The sequence below is a fragment of the Physeter macrocephalus genome, chromosome 7 (genome assembly GCF_002837175.3).
Source record: "Physeter macrocephalus isolate SW-GA chromosome 7, ASM283717v5, whole genome shotgun sequence".
NCBI classification, from domain to species: Eukaryota; Metazoa; Chordata; class Mammalia; order Artiodactyla; family Physeteridae; genus Physeter; species Physeter macrocephalus.
Genome location: NC_041220.1, coordinates 76,939,697 through 76,963,328, shown reverse-complemented (window position 1 = coordinate 76,963,328; position 23,632 = coordinate 76,939,697). Strand labels below are relative to the sequence as shown.

The window sequence follows — 23,632 nt, the reverse complement described above, 5'->3', positions numbered from 1 at the left end:
TCCGCTCTGGACCCGGCAACGGACGCAAGTCGGGGTGCTGCGCGGCCCGGGAGTTGCCAGACCCGGGCGCGATGGCTCCCGTGAGGAGTGGGGCGGGGGGTGGCCGAGGGCTGGGCGCGCCCCTCGCGCCGGGAGCGTTATGAGCCGGCCAAAGGGCCGCTGCAGCAGCCCCAGCCTCAGCCTTCCGCCGGCCCTTGCCCTCTCGCCCCCGCGCACCATGCCGACCCCCGGCCTGTGGAGCCCGCCGCGCAGCCCCTTCCGCCTCTCTGGCCCCCGCTAACCCTCGCGGGAGTGGCCTTGGCCGCCGGGGCAGCCGCCCAGGCCGCGCCCCGGGGGGAGGAGGAACCGTGGGGCGCCCGGAGCCCCGGCTCAGCCCTTCGCTCTCCAGCCGCGTGCCCCTCCCGGCCGCCCAGCGCCTCCGCGGCGATGGGGGCGCTGCTGGCGCTCTGCCTCCTCGTGGGCTGGCTGCGCGGGGGTCCGGCGGACGCCCAGCGGTCCGGAGAGTACTGCCACGGCTGGGTGGACGTGCAGGGCAACTACCACGAGGGCTTCCAGTGCCCGGAGGACTTCGACACGCTGGACGCCACCATCTGCTGCGGCTCCTGCGCTCTGCGCTACTGCTGCGCCGCGGCCGACGCCAGGCTGGAGCAGGGCGGCTGCACCAACGACCGTGGCGAGCTGGAGCACCCCGGCATCACGGCGCGTGAGTGCGGGCCCACGGGCGCTGACCCCGCCCGGCCGCCCGGGCTGCCGTGTGTGCCGGCCGGTGTGCGCGCGGACAGGCGCGCCGGGCTTTCCCGGGTCTGCGCAAAGGGGAGGCTAGAGGTGGGAGCATCGAGCGAGGAGCGGGTGGTCGCGTTTCAGGTCGGGCCTTATTCCTCTGCAGTCCCGATTCCCGCCACAAGCGGTTTCCGCGGGTCTGCCCAAGAGAAAATTTTCAAGGGACAGAGAGGACCGCGGAGCTTGCATCCGGTGACTCCGGGGAAGAGAGCGGGAGCCTCGGGCGCTCGCGCCATTGCAGAGAAGGGCTGTAGGGGCAGCGCAAGGCTGGACTTGGGTTTTAAAGGACGGTGAGGGTGCCCCAGCGCGCGTCCTGGGCGCTCCGGGAGCTTTGAGAAGTGCCCATGGCGCGGGGAACGCAACTCTTGGGGCGCGCTTATCTGTAGCCCCACGGGCGTAAGGAACTTCAGACACCTTTTTTTTTTTTTTTTTGGTGGACTTTTGGTAGCGTTTCTAAGCCTCTGCCCTATTCTCCCGACTTCCTTTCATTTCTCTGCATCGAATTACCCTCTCCGGCCCACCCCCTATTGTCACGCTTTTCAGAAATGCCCAGGTCCTCTAACTGGAGATTTAGAAACCGGGGTCGCAGGGGCTTCCCCGCCCCCTATTCTCACATCGGAAAACGCGAGTCAAATTTCCACTAACTTCAGAGCGGAATAAATCACGACCCCAGCAGAGAGATTTTACACCTTAAAAAAGAAAAAGAAAAAGAAAAAAGCTTTCCACCTGAATCGGAACTTCAGGGCAGCCCTTTAGAGCTCCAGGCGATGGTTTTATGGCCGGGAAACAGGAGGAGCGGGCGGAGCTAAGGGCCGCGACACCCCAGAACTCGGGAGCGGAGGTCTGAGGCCGGCAAAAGACGATCCCCGGGAAAGGCGGGGAGAGGCTGGAGAGATCATTGATGGCGCTGGAGCCCCCGTCCCGCTGAGACTGACAACCCAGAGGAAAGGGGGGGCCTGCCCTTCCTTAGAACTCCATTAGACTTCCAAGGAATTTTAACTTTGGAAGGCAAAATACCAATCTGCAGGACTGGGGAAGAGGTTTCTGGGGAAAAGATGTTCAGTGGAAAGGAGAGAACTCTAGGCCAGCCTGGCCTGTTAGGAAAATACAAACTCTTTCCGTGGCTTTACTCCACTTACCCTGGGGGGCCCGGTTGCTCTCTGCAGAGCAATCGTGAGTGCCCGGCCTCCAGCAGGAACTCCATCCCGGCCTCCTCCAGCGAGCTCTGCAGCAGATGAGGCAGTCTCCTCTCTCACCAAGGCTGGGTGGGACCTGAGGAAGTCTCAGGACCCGTGGCTCTCTCGCTCGCCAGCTTGTAACCTTGGGCAAGTTACTTAACTTCTCTGGGCCTCTTCTCAACTCTAAAATGGGCATATGGCTCTCAGAGGAGAGCCATATGTGAATTAAAGGAGTGCACGAATGCTTAGCAAGGTGCTGAGTAACTAGTTCCTCACTTTAGACTTGCCTTCCACAGGGCGTTGGTAAATGGGGCAGAATAGGTGAGCTTACACCCAGGAGCCCACAGATCTTGGGGTGGATAGTTACCTGTCGCTCACTGCCTGGGTGTCTTTGGGAAAGTCAACAAGTCTCCAATGTGCTTCCGCATCTGGAAAACAGAGAGTATCACGCCCACCTCACCGGGTCTCCATGAATCTGACAATACATACGAAAGAGCCAGGCACGCAGTAGGGCCTGTCAATGCAGGCTTGCTTTCGTCTACCTCTAAGCCAGAGGTTTGCATCCAAGTGTGGCTCTGTCAGGCAGGGGACACACCTGGAGGATTGCCCCGGGGGTGCCTCTGGGGTAGGAAATTTTATGTCTGCCTTATAGAGAGAGAAGGAAACTGGGGTTAACTCTGAGGGGTTCTCTCCCAGAAAGTCTGGGCCATTAACACCAAGAACTGCATCACGATCTATCTAAGGTTCAGCCTGACCTTCCCAGAATTTGAGTGGGAATCAGGAGGCAGAAGCATGGCAGCCGGACGAGGCATCCCAAATTGTTTCTGGAAAGAAGTATCCAGAGGTGACAATTTGTGATGCAGTAGGAGACACAGTTAATTGGGGCCCACTATGGATTTCTTTATCCTGTTCTTTCTGTAGTCTTGTAAATTCCTGGGGGTTTCATTTAACAGGCCCGGCTCTCTTTGCTTAGATTGGAGATTCTTGGATAGGAGATGAATTTTCAGCCTTAGAGCCCTTAAGCGCCCCACCGTGATAAAACTACTAAAACCCAGATTGAAAACCAGTGTTATAGTAACCCCCCAAACTCATCCTTTCCCTCTCTCCAGTGCGTGAACAGGAGGATAGATTCTGTTCCGACTTCCAGATGTGCAGTATGATGGCTAATTGCTAACAGAGTCTACAGTATCAGTTTGCTTCCTCCCTGCTAGGAGCAAGAATATTCCATCATCACAGTTTGTACTTCAGAGGTTGCCAGTAACAAGCTCTGAGAAGCTGGGCTGACAAGGGTGGTAGTGTGGACCTCCCACCTTCCACCCCTAAGCAGCCCAGAGTTTGGGAGACTCTAGTCCCACCATCTGTGCCTGTCTCTTTTTGCCTTTTAGAGCCTGTCTACGTTCCCTTCCTGATCGTTGGCTCCATCTTCATTGCCTTCATCATTCTGGGCTCTTTAGTGGCTATTTATTGCTGCACCTGCTTGAGACCCAAGGAGCCCTCGCAGCAGCCAATCCGCTTCTCGCTCCGCACCTATCAGACGGAGACCCTGCCCATGATCCTGACCTCCACGAACCTCAGGGCACCTTCCAGGCAGTCCAGCACGGCCACCAGCTCCAGCTCCACAGGGGGCTCCATCCGAAGGTTCTCCTTTGCCAGGGCAGAGCCAGGCTGCCTGGTGCCCTCACCACCCCCGCCTTATACCACAGGCCACCCGATCCACCTGACCCAACCGTCCGGTTTCCTGGTGTCACCCCAGTACTTTGCTTACCCACTCCAGCAGGAGCCGCCACTGCCTGGGAAGAGCTGTCCAGACTTCAGTTCCAGTTGACAGGCCATGGCTACAGATCCACCGTGTAATGCAATGGCAGACCCACGGACGCTGCTGCCACGGCCACCAGGATTTCTGAGGAAATTTCCCTTGGACCCAGCAATGTCGTGGAGGAAAGCTCAAGGAAAATACAGCACCTTCTAATCTTGAGGTTCCTGGCTCCAGTCGCAGAATGGCTGTTAGAGAATTGCTTTCTGGCTTTGAAAACATGGTGACTATTACATTTCAATTTATGTTACTTTTATTCAAAATAGGCAGCAGTCCGACTTTAAAGTTACAAATTGGCTGAAGATGTTTTATTGGACAACTCAGCTATCCTGCTTAGAAAAGGCCTACGTGTTCTTTTTTCATTATAAGTTGTTCAGTGAGTGATAATACAAATATATATATAAATAAACAAAGAAATATACCTGATTGTAATTATTGAAGGTTCGCTTAAAAATTAATTGCTAAGTAAACTGAGGGGACAGTGAACAACCTATTTGTAATTTGGGGAGCAACTTAACGGTGAATAATATTAGCATCATGAGAACAGTTACTTTTTAAATTAATAGCTAAATTTTGTTTAAAATATAAGAGCGTCTTGGGAATACAAGATTTCAATAACCACATGAGAAGTTTAACATTTTAAGTATTTACTTAGATAGTCATTGAAACAGAGATCTTATGTAAAAGCATTTCCCCCACCCACCCGAGGGAGTATTTATTGCCGACTTTTTGTTCAGCAACATTTAGTGTTTAAATGAAAGTTGGACAGTTGGTTCTTAAAACATTTATTTGTAAAATGACTTATGTACAAATGCAAAGATTTGTAATTTAATGTATTTACCACATTGACGGTACTAATTAGGAGTCACACTGTAATTTTTTATGTTAATAGTAAGTGTGGAGTTCAAAGTCCAGCTTTGGCTATAATCATCTAATATTATGTATCTTAAGTGCCAGTGATTTCCATGTCTGATGACTAAATATTTGGGCATATATCCTGCTGGATTAGAATAAATAAAATCTTTTATGTTTTCATGAAATCTCTTTGAAAGTTTAGATCAAAGTGCTTCATCTTATCGTCTTAACGATACTCTTTGCTAGTCAATAAAAGGAAATGTCTTTGCTTAACACTTCATAATTTGAAATGAGAAAAATCCTACACTGATTTTGAATTATGTTAGAAAGCTATTTTCTGCAGCGGGACTCCTGAAAGCAGCCAAGGAAGTGAATTTTTATGGAGATATCAGCCTGTGGGCTTCAGCCCTCGGATGTGTTATTTGCATAGATTTAAAAATTGGGACATTTCTAATAAGAATCTGATTTTTGGCTTCTCGTGGCAGGAAAAGGATGTGGCACCAAGGGTCCTGCTCTGCCAGGGTGTCAGGAGGTCCTTTTCAGAGAGGACAGTTGCCTTTCGCCAGCCTCCTGCCCGGTCTCCCCGACCTGGCTCATCTCCTTCGGTTTTGTTGCCTCCTGTCCCCTACGGATGTCCTTTGAAAACTCAGGTTTATATGAATGCATACTATCATATGACATCCTCAACAGCTCTTGTCAAATACAGCTACTTAGAGGTGGAATTCTGACCTAAGGAAAGTCATCTGGCCTTGCCCTTTGCTTTCTAGGGCAAGGTTGAGGAAACAAGTGGGAAGATACTATGCCTTTGCCCACTCTGATGGCAGAGGAGCTCTGACTTCTAGTCTCCTGCTTTCAAGTAACAGTGGCCTGACTTCCAGGTATCCTAGGTTAGCCCCAGTAATTCAGGAATAAAGGGAAGGCAGGAAGGGAGAGAGGGAGGGAGGGAAGGAAGGCAGGAAGGGAGGGAGGGAGGGAAGGAGGGAGAAAAGGCTGAATGTAAAAGGATAAACATTTGTGAGAAGTTCTGGAACTCACTCCTATGTTATTAGGCTGGCTTTATTTATGTTTGTTACATTCTGCTCCTTTGATATTTTAAAGTTAATCTTTACTGGGCTTTTATGACCCAGACACTATTCTAAATATTTACATGTACTAACTCATTTTATCTGTAAACAATGCAACAGGGAGGTATTATAATTCCTATTTTGTAGATTTGGAAACCGAGGCATGCAGGAGTGTAGTAACTAGCCCAGGGTCCCACAGCTAGTCAGTCCTGGAGCTGTACGCATAACCATATTCAAACAGCAAGGGAACAGGTTTGCTACACTGGCAACTCACACCCCAGAGGCGCCCTGCTGTTAATGTGATGTTTTTTCCAAATGAAGCAAAGTTTGATCTTCTTTTGATCTGCACAGTGGTTTCATATCTGGAAAATTCAGTGTATATTAAGGCTGTGGGGAAAACACTTTTTCAGTACGATGGGATTAGGTTTTTCCACCAAAAGGAGTGGAGGGACATTTCAAAGTCATGCCCCTGGACGTCAAGTCTTTGTTGGGTGGACTGTCCCATGCATTGTAGGATCTCTGAAAAACAGAAGTTCCATATTTTGAAAGGTAGTTATGCAAATAATGGGTAACATTTATTAAGCACCATGTATGTGCTGTATGACATGTACCCCTTCATCATCACAAACCGTAAGTCGGGACTATTATCACACCTGTTTTGCAGCTAAAGAAAGCAAAGCAGAAGGGTTGAACACTGTGCCCAAGGTCAACAATAACAGAGCCAGGATTTGAACCCAGGCAGTCTGCTTTGAAACTCTACATTAAACTTTATGGCATGTACCTGGAAGGCCTAATTTTCTCAGGAAAAAAATATCCAACCTACTTTTCAGAAAATCTATTTGGGGAGGAGTGATTGACTGTAATATTGTACATACCCTGCAGATAGAGGGGATTGTAACCATCAATAGGATTGGTGCTACATTATGAGAACATAGACTAATACAGAGCACAAGTAGAAACCCTAGAGGACAAACATTTCTCCCTTTATACCTGAGACACTTGAGAGAGCAGAGGGTGATTTAGATGGATTTTGGAGTCAGAGTGTCTGGGTTAGCTTCCTGGGTCTGTTACCCATAAATTGAGTGACTTTGGGCAACTTACTTTACGTCACTGTGTCTCACTTTTCTCATTTGTAAAATGAAGATGTTGATGGTACCCTATTGCTGAGGGTTGTCTTGACGAATCGGAAGTCAGAAGCACTCTCAAATCACTTGCATTCTAGAGGGGAGGGAGCTGTGTAGTAAGTCCACGATACACAATAGAAAGCAGATGAAACATCCCAGCATATAAATGCAGGACTGAGTTCTGTGGGAGGGCAGATCCAATGCTGATTGGAGTGCAGGGGACAGAGAAAGTGGCCCGACGGTTTGATAGAGTTAGTCCCTGGTAATCCATGGCCTCCTTTGATACCTGGCCAACTTCTCCTTATTAACTGTGACAGCGCACCCTCCCACCCTGCACTCATGGCCTGTGGGTTTATCATCTACTTTAGAAAAATGTATTCAATAAATTTGCTTTAAAATGGTTATTCACTCTAAAGCCAACACATTGTATTTTTAATTGTCCAAATGCATAGGTGTTCCCTCTTATTTTCCCACCTGTTTATTTTTCATTGATGTTATTCTTAGCTATTCCTCATGGTGGAGAATTTGCCAGATTGACTTAAATCTATAGGAAATTTTCTCTCTAAAACCAGATAACAAAAAAGTTTCCTGGAAATATATACAATCACAATTAGGAGTATGATACATTTCACTGGGTCCAGATCAGTTTACCTGTGCATAACCTAAAAAGCTTATTTAGTATATGTTCAGGAAAAATAAGGATTTACTTACTTAACTATTAAGGGAACAAACTGTCACATATTTTTATATGTATAACACTTTCAAAATTGCAATTAAACAGTTATTAATGAAATTATTCTGACAGAGAATTTTTTATTCGAATTGCTGGTTATATAGTTTGTACTTGAAATAAAGACTGAATGGTAAAAAATATTTCATTTTCCAACAATTTTTATTAGCTTTTTAGTGAAATGATCCAGGTTAGGAAGATCTTTCTAAACTAAAATGAGTGAGTGGCTCTGTATTACTGAAATGGAAGGTTTAGGTCTGAGATGCCATAAGCACATAAAAAGAAACTTTAAATGGGGATGACGCATTGAATTTATGGGAATGTATTTCAAGTTTGCTTGTTTCCTTATGGTGGTATTAGATGACAGTGCTTATTTTAAGAGGGATGGAGTTGAACGTGAAAATATTTGACATAATTCACAGGTAACTTTTCTGAACATTGTTTTGCTGTGGTTTTGCATGGCGGGGACCCACACTCAATCGTTGCCCTTGGAAAGGCGGTGGGAAAGGAAGTCGGGCCTCAGACAGCAAAGCACACACTGCCCTCGCTCTTATGAAACCAGAGGCTGCTCACATTGCTTCCCCAGCGCTTGCCTGTGAACTAATCCTGTTCTAGCAGTTTTCCAAATTGCATTTCAGTTCCTTTTACCAAACAATGGTTATTTTTGATTAAGCTCTCGTCCACGTTTCCAATGTTTCCTGTATTTTTGTCTCACGTGGCAATTTTAGTATCTTCTGGTTACTTCCTTCAAATTTTATTAGCTAAATGTGGCCACTTTCTCATATACTTAAAAAATTTCGGTGGGTTCAGAAAACTTAAGACATTCATGCTATGTGAAAGGAAGGAGCCGTGAATTAGCTGTTGACTTAGAGGCTGATTTAAATCTGTAATGAGGACAATCCTGGGAGGCTTTTCTGACTGAAGAATCAAAATATGGTAATTTTATTTTAAAAATTGTTTTTTTGATACTTAATTATCAAAACTACCAGCTCATACAAAATTAGAGTTAATATACCCCACTTTATGTTGGGTTGAATGGGATTACAATGCAGGGATATTTTGTATATCACTGGGGTTGTAAACAAAATGTTAATATTGTTATTAAACAGATACACCTTCTCAGACTATAGTTAGAGCAGATATGAGGGTTTTATAAAGCAATATAGTTTCTAAAACTAGCAATTAAATCTTGAACAATTTTCTTTATGTAATGGTAAAGTTTATTTCATTTTTAACAACAATCAGAGAACAAAATGTTTAAAATTTGCCGTTTAAAACATGCACATTCACAAAAGGCCAATGACACATAACACTGCATAGAATTGAATATTACTCGACTTTAATTACTATTTACAAAACACAGTGCATTGAACATTTGAGATAAACGCACCTGAGAAAACTACTATAATCACAGATTCAATACTCTCCACTCATGCAGCTTCACAATTTCTACAGCAGTTTCAGCAGGAATGGTTTTTCGTGGAGCTGAAAATACTATTTTATCTTTAATGCAAACTGCAATTTTCCATAGTAGCTGCCTTCCAAGGCTGCTTTTTTTAACCTAATAAACTTGAAAATGTGAAAAATGGAGCTTGAAGTAGTAAAACAAACAACAAACAGTACTTACTGCATTTATGGCTTCTAGTCTAGAACCATGAAACATAAAAATATATATTTTTAAATATTCTGCTCACGTCTCTGCAAGAGCAGATTTACCTATGGAAAGTTGCTGTTAATTCAAAGTAAGCAAGTATGAAATCTAGCTTTTTTTTTGTCCTACTTAAGGGAGATTTATTTGCTGAGAAGTTTTGTGAGCTTTATTAAGAAAAGTTCTTAGAGGCAAGCTAAACAAAAGTTTCAATTAAATTAGTTCAAATTTGTTTGTAAAATAATTTACTTATTAAAAAAAAGTTGTGTGGAGGACCAATTAATTTGTCCACTGAATATGAAATTCCAGGTAGGCCATGAGAGACTTTTATAAGGCAGAAATAAACATCAAGATTTACAGCAATAGCCATGCACTGGCCTAGGCCACTTTACATATTAATTCATGCAAACCATAAACCTATCAAAAACACAGCTGCTGTCATACAGAAAATAAATCAAGACGAAAAATGGAAAACATTTATTTTCTTTCCTTCAAAATTTAACTTACATTCCATTTTAATAGCTGTTGAATGCTAATTAAAATGCAGCAAAGTATAACAGTTTCACAAGTGACTTCAATTATTTTAACGTGAGAAAAATCAGACTATGGTCTCTTTAAGAGGCATTATAGAAATGTTGATCATTAAAAAGCATTTATTAGGCACCGAACTGCATGGTGTTACATTAAATAATTTACAAAAAAGAATTCCATAGGCCTGGTTCGTATGATGTGAATAGGGTGGGAATTTTCTCAATGAATTTTGTACATAATTATAGATTTGTTTGGTAGTATAAGTTTTAGAACCAGGAAACATCAAAGGGCAAACTGCACAAAAATAAACACCAATGATTATTTAGCTTTGTAATAATGATGACATTGTTATAAATAAAAAATTGTGACTATGCAATCTAGTACTTTCAGAATGGCATTTGTTTCCTGAAAGAATACTTAAATGACAGATTACAAGTGATGTACCGTGCACACAATGCAGAACAAACTATCACGTGACTTTCATACTGGATATTTAGAATGCAGAATTGCAAAATTAAAATATAAAATGTTATGACCAGAATAAATGTTGATTTCTTGAATTCATTTTTTCCCCTGGAAATTAAGAGTAATCGCTGAGTCCATTCAATGACCATACAATTCATGTAAATGGCTAATACTAAATAGAACACATGTTCACCTGACTTCATTAGAAAAAGCTTTCAATTAACTTTGCCACGTTGCTGAAGCTGGCTCACATCAGACAGAGTGGCATGTGGGAGGGTAGGCAGCACATATGTCATTCAAAATTTACTACATTCCTGAGAAACACCATCTTCCTGCTAATAATTTCTACCATATAGCATCTTTCTGGGTGGGAGACACCAATATATTTTTATATGAGTATGTAAAACATTTAGAAAGTTCATGCTCAATATCACTGTGTACTAGTTAACACTAAAGAAGCAACCTCCAGCTTTTCAGGGTGAAATGAATGAGGATTTTCCGTAGTAAGTAGGATTTTCCGAATTGTAAACACTGTAAAGCAACGGTGTTAGCATTTGCCGGAGTTCCTACAAGGGACTTTTTAATCCAAGAGTGTCCCTTATTTCAGAAAATACACGTTAAAAGTCACCTCAACTGTTTATTTTAATCCTGGTAAAACTGTTACTCCCCCCCACCAAGGTTAAAGAATCAGAGGGTTTTTCTCTAATTAACACTACAAAGTCACTGCAATTGCAATGTTATCTTTTAAGTTTTACCAAGGTGGTCACTCCTTGCTGCCTACTACCAACTCCTACCCAAGAAGCTAAGAGACTAACTTAATGTTGATAATTCAAAAATAGATCCATGGGACCAAAAGACATAAATTAGTCATGTTTCAGATCATGATCTTCCACATGATTAACCATGAGTCTTCCACTCATGTTGAAGGGCTCCACAGAAACGATCCATGTTTCAGGATAAAAATAAAGCGTTTCGTTTAAGTCAGAAAATTCAGTTCTATTACACTCATCACATTTTGATATTAAAATTTTGGAGAAGGATGTCACCTATGAGGTGAGGGGAAATGGAAGCAGCCCTTTTCTGGAACTGCTATGAAGTGTTCCTCCAGGGGGGTGTACTTCATTCTTCTTCTTTTTAAAAAATCCTTATTCATTGTACTTGATTTTTGTTTTTCGTGTTTTGTGGTTTGACCTCAACTCTCATCATGGAGGCCCAGAAAAGCAGCTCTGAATAGTCATTCAGTAGACAAAGACTGTGAAATCTGAATTTCGAACATGATCTGAGACCCTTACGCCTGTGGTCTTGTTAGATGTTTGAATTTATGATTTTCTTAATCTGATCCCCAAATGGGAAGGGTCTGGGGAGTGAAGTATGTCAACTCCTTGCCCCCTTTAAGTTCAAATTATGTATGTTATAACCTCTCTTAAGTGTAGAACATGTGGGAGGCATACAGGTAACTAAATAGCTAAAAATACAGAGAAGGAAATATATAGCTGAATTTTAAATCTAGATTGAGAAAAAGGATGAAACAGATGTGAATTATTAAACTCAAGGAATGATTTGAAAATCTCCTCTCTTCTCAATTGTAGTTGACTTATTTTTTTTAAGAGGAAGTTGTACCTATTTTGCTGGTAAGTCCACTTAAAGGCGAACAGGCTTTTGAATACATGGCAAAAGGTCTGCTTCAATCTCTGAGGTGTATCTGAAAGCTAGAATTCTTTTTATTTCCACATGAAAGCATTATGTTAAAAATAGTGTAGAAAACTGGTTGTGGTTTTTAAACAGCCCCTTCACCATTTATTGTTGGTGACAAAATAGGCATTTTCAGATGTCTTGGAAATGCTGAAAATAATTAAACTGAACACACATTTTAAAGCATATTAACAAAAATCTACTTTTCTTTGTAAAGTTATAGGCTTGAGTAAAATAGGTGTTTTTAAAATGGGTAAAAGGTACTACTTATTTGCCCCAATTAGCAGTATGTGACTAATTTTGGGAGCTGCTTGACTAGTGAACTGTGTCGTTCTCAGTCTTACGTACAGGGCAGTCACCATAACACTGGGCGTGCCATTGAGGACAGCAGGCATCTCGAGTGGGCACTAATAAGGAAAACCAAAACACAGGACAAAAGCTGAGTCTACGGACATTACAAAGGCCCATGCATTTATCCAACATGGTATTCCAAACACCTTGACAGAAGCACTGGAAATCTCACATAAATATGTAAGCATATTTTTCTTAAAAGAGAAAACTTGAAGACAAAATGACATCACTCAATCTATAGCAGAAGCCAGGTTGTTAGAAAAATCTAAATGATGATGAAACCTCATTAGAAAGGATGGAGACATAAATACAGTTTTAAAAATCAGTATCATAAAGACAGTCACATACCACATGTGCACTGCAACTTGAATAAACAGACAAGACGAACGAGAAAGAAGCATTTGTAAGGCTAAAGGTGCAACATCACAGATTTTAGTAGCAAATGCCTTGAAATACTCGTTTTTGCAAATCACTCTTAGATTTGTAAAGTCAGGCATGCAGATCTTACAGCAGAACTAGAGGTAAACCTTCTCTTAAATTTCTGGGCAAATGACTACTGAATGACAAATACATTTATTAAACTTCTTTGGCAAACATTTATCAAGACAATTTTTGACACAAACACTTATTATTATTAATGTCTTGTTTAGAAATTTTGCTCAGTGAGTCGCTTCCTTAAGAAGGCTGGTTTTTTTCAGCATATTCTGAAACCTAAAATGGATATCAAGGAGTCCCTTTAACTTACTACCATTTTAGAGATTTGTAAAGGTCGGTCGCCTTGTGGTACATCCAAGACACTGATAGTGGCAGCCCCAGAGTAACAGCATAAGAATGCTGACCTATTCTCAGTTTAAGAAAACACTCTGGCAAGATACAAGGTCATTTTCCATTTCTGTTTACAAAGACTTAGTAAATACTTTAGAAAATCTGAAAGAGATGGTGTTACAGTATAGTTGCACAGTGCTTATGTCTATAATATACATGAATCTGAATGTCAGTCAATGAGATGAGTTCAGATCCATTTCCCCTCCTTGGACCAGGCTGGAATTGGTCAGCAGATTCTGGTGAAGACGTGGGAGCTCCCCTTCAAGCTGTGTCGGAGCTGGCCTCTCCTCTCTCCCCCCATCACCACTCATCAGGTCTCTGCTTTGTGGTATCATACGCTCTAATCACTTCAGACTGTGAGACGATTCCATTTTCATCTTGAGAGAAAGCATACCCGTCTGTAAGTTAAAGATAAAATAGAAATGGTCATCTTGAAGTCGCTGGAAATCTCTGTTATTCTGAGTGTTGAGTGCTCATTTCCTAACTTGGGGGACAAATGCATCCCTCCCACCTTTAAAAGCATGAAGACACTAGTTTCTAATGTCTGTAAAAGGTATAGACTCAACTGCAAAATGAAGAGTGAGATGATGGTAGCTTAGATTCTAGGAGCTGTGCTCCCTAGATCACAGATGCTCTCGGCCCCCCTCAATTCTCCCTTCAGCATCTCAAGTCCAGCCCCTCTAACGTCTGCTTCCTGACTATAGCAGAGGGGTGGGGAGTGCAGTCAAGTGGGTGCGTGTATTCCATATAGATCAGGCGGATGAGAGGGAAGGAAGAATAAAAGCAAGGAAGAGGAGGAGATAAACACACACAACTTCGAATAGTGGAAGCACGCTCTCCTTCCCTCAGAAGACATTATTCTGGGCTCTCAGCATCTACAAATAAACTCACTCATGACCCAGCCTGGTCCAAGGGGGCTTGGGGATAAGAAATGACCTCCAAGGGAATCACATCTTTAGAAAAGGCCTCTTGAAGTATAAAGAGCAAAAGCATTAAACATGAGTATATATAAATGAAAATAAATTACATGTGGAAACAACATGAAACAAATGATATATTACTAACACACACACATTTACCACAGGGCTTTATATATTATATTCTTTTTTAGATCCTTGAAATGTTAAGAGGGCGTGATACCTAATAATTTCTTACAATTCTAAATATTCATAAATTTTTTCTTTTTTTGCGGTACGCGGGCCTCTCACTGTTGTGGCCTTTCCTGTTGCGGAGCACAGGCTCTGGACGCGCAGGCCCAGCGGCCATGGCTCATGGGCCCAGCCGCTCCGCGGCATGTGGGATCTTCCCAGACCGGGGCACGAACCCGTGTCCCCTGCATTGGCAGGCGGACCCTCAACCACTGTGCCACCAGGGAGGCCCCATAAATATTTTTGAAGGGGAAGATACATGTTTCATTGTGCGATGTGTCACATACATGTCCTTGTGTATGAAAGCTGAAAAGGCTCTTGCAAAGTTATTCAAGTAGGAAAGATAACAATACAGAGTGAGCTTTTAAGAGTTAAGATTTATTTCACTGGTTCTTTTTGAGACTTAAGGAAACAAGGGGCATGTGGGAATATTTTTCTTGAAGTGAAAGCAGCAAGATTTTCAAATGCTCTATCTCTTTTGCTGAAAGTGAGATGGCTGTGGTCAAAGGATTCTTTAAACATTTGTTATTTACATAACATGTTGCAAATGTGCAAAACTTGTTTTAGGTGTTAACTGTAAATAGTTAAATATCTCTAAAGTCAAAATACTGCTCTCAGATCACATGGGGTAATGGCAGAGGATGTGTTTAAAAAACAGAACTCAAATACTTACGGAGCAGGTTTTGTTGCAATGATTCTGATGGGTACAAGTTCACGTGGTTCTTCTTAAAGACATTCTTGAGCAGTTGCGCCCTCTCCGTGAGGCTGCAGAACAGGTGCAAACGTGTGAAGTGAATTATCAACTCAGCAGAGAACCCAGAGTGCCCACAGGACCACCAGAGAAAGTCAGACTGACACAAAAGATTGCTTGAGAAATCCAAAGTCTAGTGATTATTTCAACCCCATTTTCTCAGACAGCAAATGAGGTTTCAAGTACTGGATACTTTTTTTTTTTTTTTGCGGTACGCGGGCCTCTCACTAATGCGGCCTCTCCCGTTGCGGAGCACAGGCTCCGGACGAGCAGGCTCAGTGGCCATGGCTCATGGGCCCAGCTGCTCCGCGGCATGTGGGACATTCCCGGACCGGGGCACGAACCCGTGTCCACTGCCTCAGCAGGTGGACTCTCAACCACTGCGCCACCAGGGAAGCCCAAGTACTGGAGACTTTTGAGGCCATTTTTTTTCCGCCGGACAGCTAAGGAGAGTTTTGTCCCCCGTAGTCCAGTCAAAAGATTTCCCCACCCCCAGTTATATTTAAGTCAAATACAGACACAGAACCTGCACAATATAATTAATAAAAAATACAAACTCTACCAGTAGTGTTAGTGGCTTCTAAAATCTTGGAATTTAGACTTACTGCATATAGCAAGCATGGCATTTTAGAATTAAAAAAATTAACCATTACTATATCTTTTTCCTACTTTGCACATTTTTTAGTTATACAGAAAAATCTGAAAAATTATGCAAAGAAGAAATTTCACAGACTTTTTAATTAGAAAAATTCCATTACCACTCTAATATGGTATGAAATGTGTTTCTTAATTTCATTTTAAAATAAAAAAACTTTTCAGAAAATAATTTACTAGGTAAAGTGACAAGAAAAAACACGTTTTTCAATAAACGTTTAGAAGAATCTTCTCTGCAGAAACAAACCCATGTAATTATGTAACTTCTAAAAGCAGAATGCAAGAAATGGTGCATCTGTTTTTCTCCCCTGCACACAGAACAGTGTTTCACCCAGTAGGGAGTCAAATACTTGTCGGATAAATGAATTTGAGTAATAATTCTAAAGTGCACTTTTAAACATCATCAATCCTCCCAATCATGCCGTTTCTCCATTGGTTGATTTATAAAACTTTGCTTTGATATCAAACACATAACAAGCATGAAGAGCTAATAAATAATCCACATGTGTTGCAGCAAATGTTTATACAATTTTGTTTTAATCACTGGAATCGACTCAGTGGACAAATTTCCATTTTTTAGTTTCCCCACTTTTAAGCTTTAGTTAAACTGCTGTAAGTTATGTTAGTTCTGTATTTTGCCAATTTTTTTAGACCCTGAAAGGGAACAAAATTTATCATATGCAAAAAAAGGATCATCTGCAAAATGAACTCATTGTAATTACACAAACATTTAGGCTTTTGCTGAAATAAAATATTTAGAAATGCTGACATCTGTAGTAGTCTTACACACATTTTTAAAAGTCTAGGGGTGTTAACTGCTATTTATTAGACATATTTTATTGTCATTGGGAATTAAGGCAAGAAAGCTAATTAATCTTAAAACTCCAGTGGTTTTGCAAAAATTTGTAAAACTTGTTTTTGCTAGTGAAATAAACAGATATGGGGAATGAGAAGGAGCCATTTTTACAGTGACTTTTCTTACTCTGCTCTTAAAATGATCTACCGTTACAGACCTGGGGACTCACAGGGACACTAAAATATGTAACCGCTTTGAGGAAGTCGGCAGCTTTAGCAGCAGGTGGTCTGATGTTGTTAGCAGAGCATCGTGGATGGGGTGCTTGGCAAGTCTCTGGTGTTTAAAACTGAAACGACTACAGAAGACTAGAGGACGGCAATGTATCATGATAGAGGCTCTTCTTCCCAAAATACATTTTCCAGGTTTCAGGCTGGTCTTCCTGAATGCATGATACTTTAATACTACAACATGATACTTTAATATTACAATTACGGAAGCGATAAGAAGGCAGATGTGAGAATTGCCCCTTTCATATTATGGCAATCTAAATATATGAGATAATGTAATTTTGTTTTGTAATGGTTCATATAAGGCTAGTTTATCACTCAGCTGTTACATCAAGTTAATGTCTAGTGTTAAAAAAAAAAAGCAGTAAGAAAGTCACTTTCTGGGGAAAGAAGCACACTACTGTGGAAAGAGCCTGGGCTATGCAGTCTTACTTTGGTTTAATTCTGAGTCTGTTACTTATTAGCTGGGTCACCTTAGGCAACCTTTCCTGGACATCTCATGGAGAACAGGAGGACAATTCCTAACCTCAGGCTGACGGAGGATTCAGGGAGTTGTATAGCTTCAACCACAGTTACCGGTACTCAGGAACCACTCAACACTTAGAAGCACTAGTTTCTTCCCACCCTTACCATCCCCCAGATCCCAAGGAATTTATTATTTTAAAAAACCCAACTAGAACAGAGATCATCACGAAACAAAAGATACTCTGTGAGGATCATTTCTGATGCCTTGGTTTATATTCAACATTACCTCAACAGGAGAAGTCTATTGCTGAAAATGAGTTTTTTTTTTGTTTGTTTTTTTGTTTTTTTGTTTTTTGCTGAAAATGAGTTTTAACTTATAATGCCCCTTACTCCATTTCCTTAGGAAAATTACTAGGTTTTTGTTTTTTGTTTTGCTTTTTGCCTTAGCTACATCGGACCTCTTGATAGAACAAAAACTCCCTCCTTAGAATATAAATGCCGTTCATGGGAGGGTGCTTAATAAATAATAACTGAAGATGATTTGTATTTCTCTAGTCTTATCCCACTTTTGGAGAACTACTCATCATTTCAAAGTTATGCAGTTTCTGTGCCATCAATGTTTACGGGTACTGATATCATTATCAAGCCACTTTATAAAATATACTGGTAACATATTAACATTAATAGACATGTTAAAAGTTTAGTTTTTGTTGAACAGTTTAACACAGTGTGAGAAGAAAAAAAGACTCTAGGATGCCTTCTAACTAAAACCACATCTTATTCACAACTCTTGTTCAGTAGTTTTACTCAATTTGTAGGGTCTTTCATGTACATACCAAGCTATGTAAATTTTTGATTTATTTAATACAATCACACAACTACCATTTATGTTATTTCCAAGCCTGTTAAAATGCTGCAACTTAGATATTTGGTGAGGTGAGGTGGAAATATACCACATTTTAAAATAAAATTTCATTTAGAAATACTAAAAAAAAAAAAAAAAAAAAGGTAAAAACTCATTTACTGTCCTGGAATATGTTGTCTTAAGGTATTTTCAGTTATCTTTGAAGAGTGGTCAATTTGCATTTGTTTTTTTATTGGGTTGCCAAGCTATTTTCATTCATTCACGAAATGTTTTAGTGCATAGCATACGACAGCTGTCCTGTAGTAGGCAGTGGTGGTGGGGAGATGAACGATGAATATAAGAAGCCCAACTAATCTCTGCTCTGGAGGAGGTATTTCATCGTTCTGTCACGTTTCTTTACAAATGTTGGATGGAACCCTTATCACAGGGATGAGAGTAGGCTGGGGGAAAACATTTGATATGTCCTTCTGTCCTAATCACCTCCCCCCCAACCCCACTCCTCCGCCCCAGCCTCAAAGAAATTTATGTAATCCTGATATAAAACCCAGATGAAAATTGAAAAATATAGTTTCTTTTCTATTAGTTCTGGGGCAATGTTAAAATTGCTTTTCATTAAGATAAACAATACAGAGAAAAGCTGGGAGAGAACACCATCACCATCCCCAAGACCAAATGATCTGACATCCATACTTCCCTACTGTCTTTTTTAAAGCTAAGGCTGTGGGCCAAACAGTGGTGATGGACAAATTAATAAGGACTGACCTGAAGATCCTGGGTTAAAATTCTATTTAGTAACAGCTGATGATGATATGCTGGCTAATGTCTACAGTTAGATACAAAAAATTATGAGACTCATTATTCATACTGCCTTACTATAAGATGCATTGCTTCACACACATGTGAAAGATACCCAGTAATAACTGCCCTGTCTCTAGTGAGCCCATTGTCCACAACCCTTTATTTTAAATCTTTGGGATTTTGAATTCACATCTTGTTTTGTTTTGTTTTAGAAAAAGTAATATGTTACACACAATGTGTAGATGTAATGCTCCCAAGTGGGATATTAGAGGCCCATATTCCAAAAATTAATATTTCTGCTATAAAATACAGGAATATTACATTGTAGAAAAATAAACACGATCAATGTCCTTATATTTATAGTACAAATTGTTTTGGTTTTTCCAGCAAATTTTGCTATAAGCCTATGGAAAAAATTGAATTTCAAAGCTTTTTGGACTCTGGGAATGTAGATGCTTCGGCTCCCTAGTGTTGGAGCATGTCCACATAAAGTAAAAGCAAAGAACAGGATTTCACAGCTTAGAGTCATTTTCTTAACACAAAAAAATAAGCCATGCCTACACAGTATTAGGAATAAGGTTTGGCTTTATTCTCTCAATTTTTTAGACTTAAACTGATTTCTACCATAACCCATGGCTCAAAAGCAATATACTTAAATGATGACACATACCTTTTTCCTTAAAATTTCGATGTAAAATTAAAATATATCTAATTTGCTGGAAATTATGATAAGTGGCATACTGTTTCTATAAAAAGGACTAATTCTTTTAACCAAGGTGTTTCAATTTTTGAAAATGAGTAGAGATGAGAAATAAATTCTTATAGATACTAATCTGGATACAGTGGTTACAAGTAAGTTATAGTTTCTCTGACACTGTTTCATTTTACATCTAGCTTGACTTCAGAGTAGTGCTTAGTGAAGATTAAAAAAATTGGGATGATCAACCCCCAAGATCTTTCTTAAGAACTGCATCATTCTATGACAAAAAAAGTAAACAATCATTAACACTAGGCGTTACTAGTTTGGGAAGTGTAACCTATATACTTCTATGTTCTTGTTATCACATTTTAATTTAATTACCCACAGGTCAACCCCACTACTCAACTATCCTTTCACCCACCCTTTCATTCGTTCGTTCATTCATTCCTTAGTTAACTCTCTTGGCCATACATTCGTCCACTCAACAAATATTGACTGAGTGCTACTATGTTCCTGGCTCTGTGGCCGGTTCTGGGTTGCAGTTAAGACTAGGACAGAGGCCTCTCCTACAAGGAGCTCCGTCTAGTAGGGGAGATGAACAAGCACAGGGCGAACAAATACACTATATCATAATGCAATAAACGTACAAACAGAGAACAAACAAGATACAGAGATAGCAGAATTGATTTTATCTGTGAAAAGCTGAGGGAACTGCATTTGGACTGGGTTTTGAAAGCTAGGAATTGGATTACCCAGTCTGTAAGAGGGTACCAGCTCTAGACAAGGAACAGCATGTGCGGAGACCAGGAGGCGTAAAATAATGTGGTGTTTTGGCACTCAGGGAAGCCTGGTATCACTAGAATACACAGAAATCACTATTTCTTCCTCTTTGAAAGATGCAGATGAAATTAGCTAGTTTTTTGAAATTTGACATGAGTCTTATTCTCCAAGGTTTCTGAAAGAGTTCTATCAATAAAACCAATCTGACAATTTCTAAACTGCCTTAGAATGTAGTTTGGTGTGAAGACTTTTCCAACCAGTTGCTACTTTTCCCCTTTCACAGATCTTTTTCTCCCCCTTCCTCTAGCTACCATGTTAGCAGGGAGACACCATGCCGCACTGACCATCGCCATCCTTCTCTTTACCGATCGGCAGCAATGGCAACACACGGTCCCTACTGTACTAGGGGTTTTTGTCTGGGGTATTCAGCTAACATCTAACTTAGCCCTGAGTCCTTAAGAAAAAGCCAAACAGCTATTTTAGGCAAATGGGCTGAGCAGCAGCAGGAAATTTATCAGATGCATTTTCTTGGAGAAGCTGGTTGTCATTTATGGCGGAATTCACTTCTTTCCTTCTAGGTTCCCTGACTTATTTAATGTAAGGGACTACACACATCACAGACTCAGGTCTTTAGGACCCAGAGGTCAGAGGTCATCACATGGAACCCTCAGCCTGACTTATGAATTGCTGAAGTCACCGATATACTATAAACGATGGAAAACCAGTATCACATGGAGGGGCTTAACGTAGGTTTTATTAACATACAAATAGGAGAAATTTACTAAGGGTAGTAACAGTGTTATCAGTAGACTTTCCCTAATAATTGTGAATAAATATTTTTGTTCACAATTTTGTGAGCTAGAACTCTTACCACATCCTTTTTACAGCTAGAGTGAAAGAGGGAGAAAACATTCACTGAGGAACTATTTATGAAAGGCAATAGAATAGATGTTGACTTGGAGGTGAAGGGAAGAGATGAGGAAAAGGGGGAGGGAGGAGGAGCTACACCTGTAACCCCAACGATAGAAGCCCATCAGGTACACAGGGACACTGACTTGGAGAGGCTACGAACTGTCATGTTAGTGGCAGGCTATATTTGCTGCCATCCTACGTTCTTGAAAAGCGGCAGCATGGTTAGCAACAGGGTTTCTAGAATCAACTGACACGGGCTCAAGGCCCAGCATGGTCACTTCTGACCTTGAGAACCTGGTCTTTCTAAGCCCCGGTTTCCTCATCTGGAAAAACTGGGGATGATGGATTTGTACAGGGTCGTTGCAGGACTGTAATGCAATAGTACCTGTGAAGTGAGGAGTGCAGCACCCAGCACGTGGTGCACGCCCCGCAGATGCCAGTGCTGTTATTTTTAAGAGAGGCACAGACTGGTGTGTGACGTGATCCTTTGGCCTAATGAGAGCACGAGAGGGCTGGAAGCCAAGGTCTCAGCCTGAGTTCCCAGTCTGACACTCCAGTGTGTCAAACTGAGTAACGACAGTGAACCATGATGAAGGTGACAAAGACCAGGGCAAAACGTTTCCTATGGTTGAGACGAAACTTTAGCTCACTTTAGTGTGATGAAAGACAGAAAGAATAAATTCCTGGTATTTTCTTCATAATTGTGGTGTATCACAGAGTGCTTTCATATAAGTTTAAATTCTTTTCTATGTTTTGTGAAATTTAGTAAATTCAATTAGCTTTCTAACCTTGCTCTTTTGGGGGGTGGGTGGCGGTGAGGAGGAGGACTTGGAAGACATAACTGACTTCATATATGACAGACATATGCCCAGGTCAGTTCCTAACAATGTACTGAACCACCAAGGTAATTGTGGGAGAGCTGACTTTACGTCAAGCTCTGATTTTGACTATATTCTACTGTGTTATTTTTTTTTTTTCAGTTTCATAATAAACACTATTTGTACCTACCATTTATTGAGTGCTCATTAAGCACCAGATGGCAAGCCACCTGCTTTATCCACAGTATTTTATCCAATTCTCACAACTGGCCATGAGGGAGGTATTATCACTCCTGTTGTATAGATGAGGAAATTGGGGCTCAGCAGCACTAAGCAACTTGGCTAAGGTCACATGCAGCTTAGCAAAGAAAGATTTGATCTGAATCTGCATCTCTCTGATTGCAAAATCTGTCAGTGACACTGCTAGCTCCATGTTTACAGATAAATACAAGTTTAACTGCTTATTTCCAACCACTAGCAAAAGACATACTTAAAGTTCACTTGGAAAAGAACATATTCAGGGCATATTTTACCTTTTTCCAAGCACAACTGCTCCTGGGTCTTGAGATTTTGCCTCCAGCTCCTGAACTTCATCCACTAATGTTTTAAAAGCAGTCCTCTTGATACTGCAAAAAAAAAGAATAGAAGTATTCGTGTGAAGATTTAAGACTTTATGAAACTAGTTTTTTTTTTTTTTTGGCGGTACGCGGGCCTCTCACTGTTGTGGCCTCTCCCGTTGCGGGGCACAGGCTCCGGACGCGCAGGCTCAGCGGCCATGACTCACGGGTCCAGCTGCTCCGCGGCATGTGGGATCTTCCCGGACCGGGGCACGAACCTGTGTCCCTTGCATCGGCAGGCGGATTCTCAACCACTGCGCCACCAGGGAAGCCCTGAAACTAGTTTTTATCATGCTGCTGCCAAGTACAACAGTAACCAGTGTACAAGCAATTTTTCCATAGAGTCTAAAAAACTACAGTAGGGACTTCCCTGGTGGCGCAGTGGTTCAGAATCTGCCTGCCAATGCAGGGGACACGGGTTCGAGCCCTGGTCTGGGAAGATTCCACATGCCGCGGAGCAACTAAGCCCGTGAGCCACAACTACTGAGCCCGTGTGCCACAACTACTGAAGCCCGCGAACCTAAAGCCTGTGCTCCATAATAAGAGAAGCCAACGCAATGAGAAGCCCATGCACCGCAACGAAGAGTAGCCCCCGGGGCACAGGCTCCGGACGCACAGGCTCAGCGGCCATGGCTCACGGGTCCAGCCGCTCCGCGGCATGTGGGATCCTCCCGGACCGGGGCGCGAACCTGTGTCCCTTGCATCGGCAGGCGGATTCTCAACCACTGTGCCACCAGGGAAGCCCTGAAACTAGTTTTTATCATGCTGCTGCCAAGTGCAACAGTAACCAGTGTACAAGCAATTTTTCCATAGAGTCTAAAAAACTACAGTAGGGACTTCCCTGGTGGCGCAGTGGTTCAGAATCTGCCTGCCAATGCAGGGGACACGGGTTCGAGCCCTGGTCTGGGAAGATTCCACATGCCGCGGAGCAACTAAGCCCGTGAGCCACAACTACTGAGCCCGTGTGCCACAACTACTGAAGCCC

The 23,632-nt window shown here is 41.9% G+C and overlaps 2 protein-coding genes across 2 annotated transcripts in view; one reads left to right on the top strand and one right to left on the bottom strand.

Annotated features, from left to right (window-relative positions):
- Positions 1-321: 321 nt before the first annotated feature.
- SHISA3 (shisa family member 3) lies at positions 322-5,159 on the top strand. Its single transcript, XM_007125179.3, has 2 exons — positions 322-703; positions 3,344-5,159. The coding sequence occupies exons 1-2, from the start codon at positions 427-429 to the stop codon at positions 3,781-3,783; spliced, it is 717 nt and encodes a 238-aa protein (XP_007125241.1). The 5' UTR covers positions 322-426; the 3' UTR covers positions 3,784-5,159.
- A 3,609-nt stretch (positions 5,160-8,768) lies between these two features.
- ATP8A1 (ATPase phospholipid transporting 8A1) overlaps positions 8,769-23,632 on the bottom strand; it is a 242,227-nt gene continuing 227,363 nt past the window's right edge. The window contains exons 35-37 of the mRNA XM_028492008.2: positions 22,564-22,656; positions 14,878-14,969; positions 8,769-13,454 (exon numbers count right to left, since the gene is read on the bottom strand). Coding sequence (XP_028347809.1) covers positions 13,357-13,454; positions 14,878-14,969; positions 22,564-22,656 — 283 coding nt within the window. The 3' untranslated portion in view covers positions 8,769-13,356. The remainder of the gene's footprint in view (positions 13,455-14,877; positions 14,970-22,563; positions 22,657-23,632) is intronic.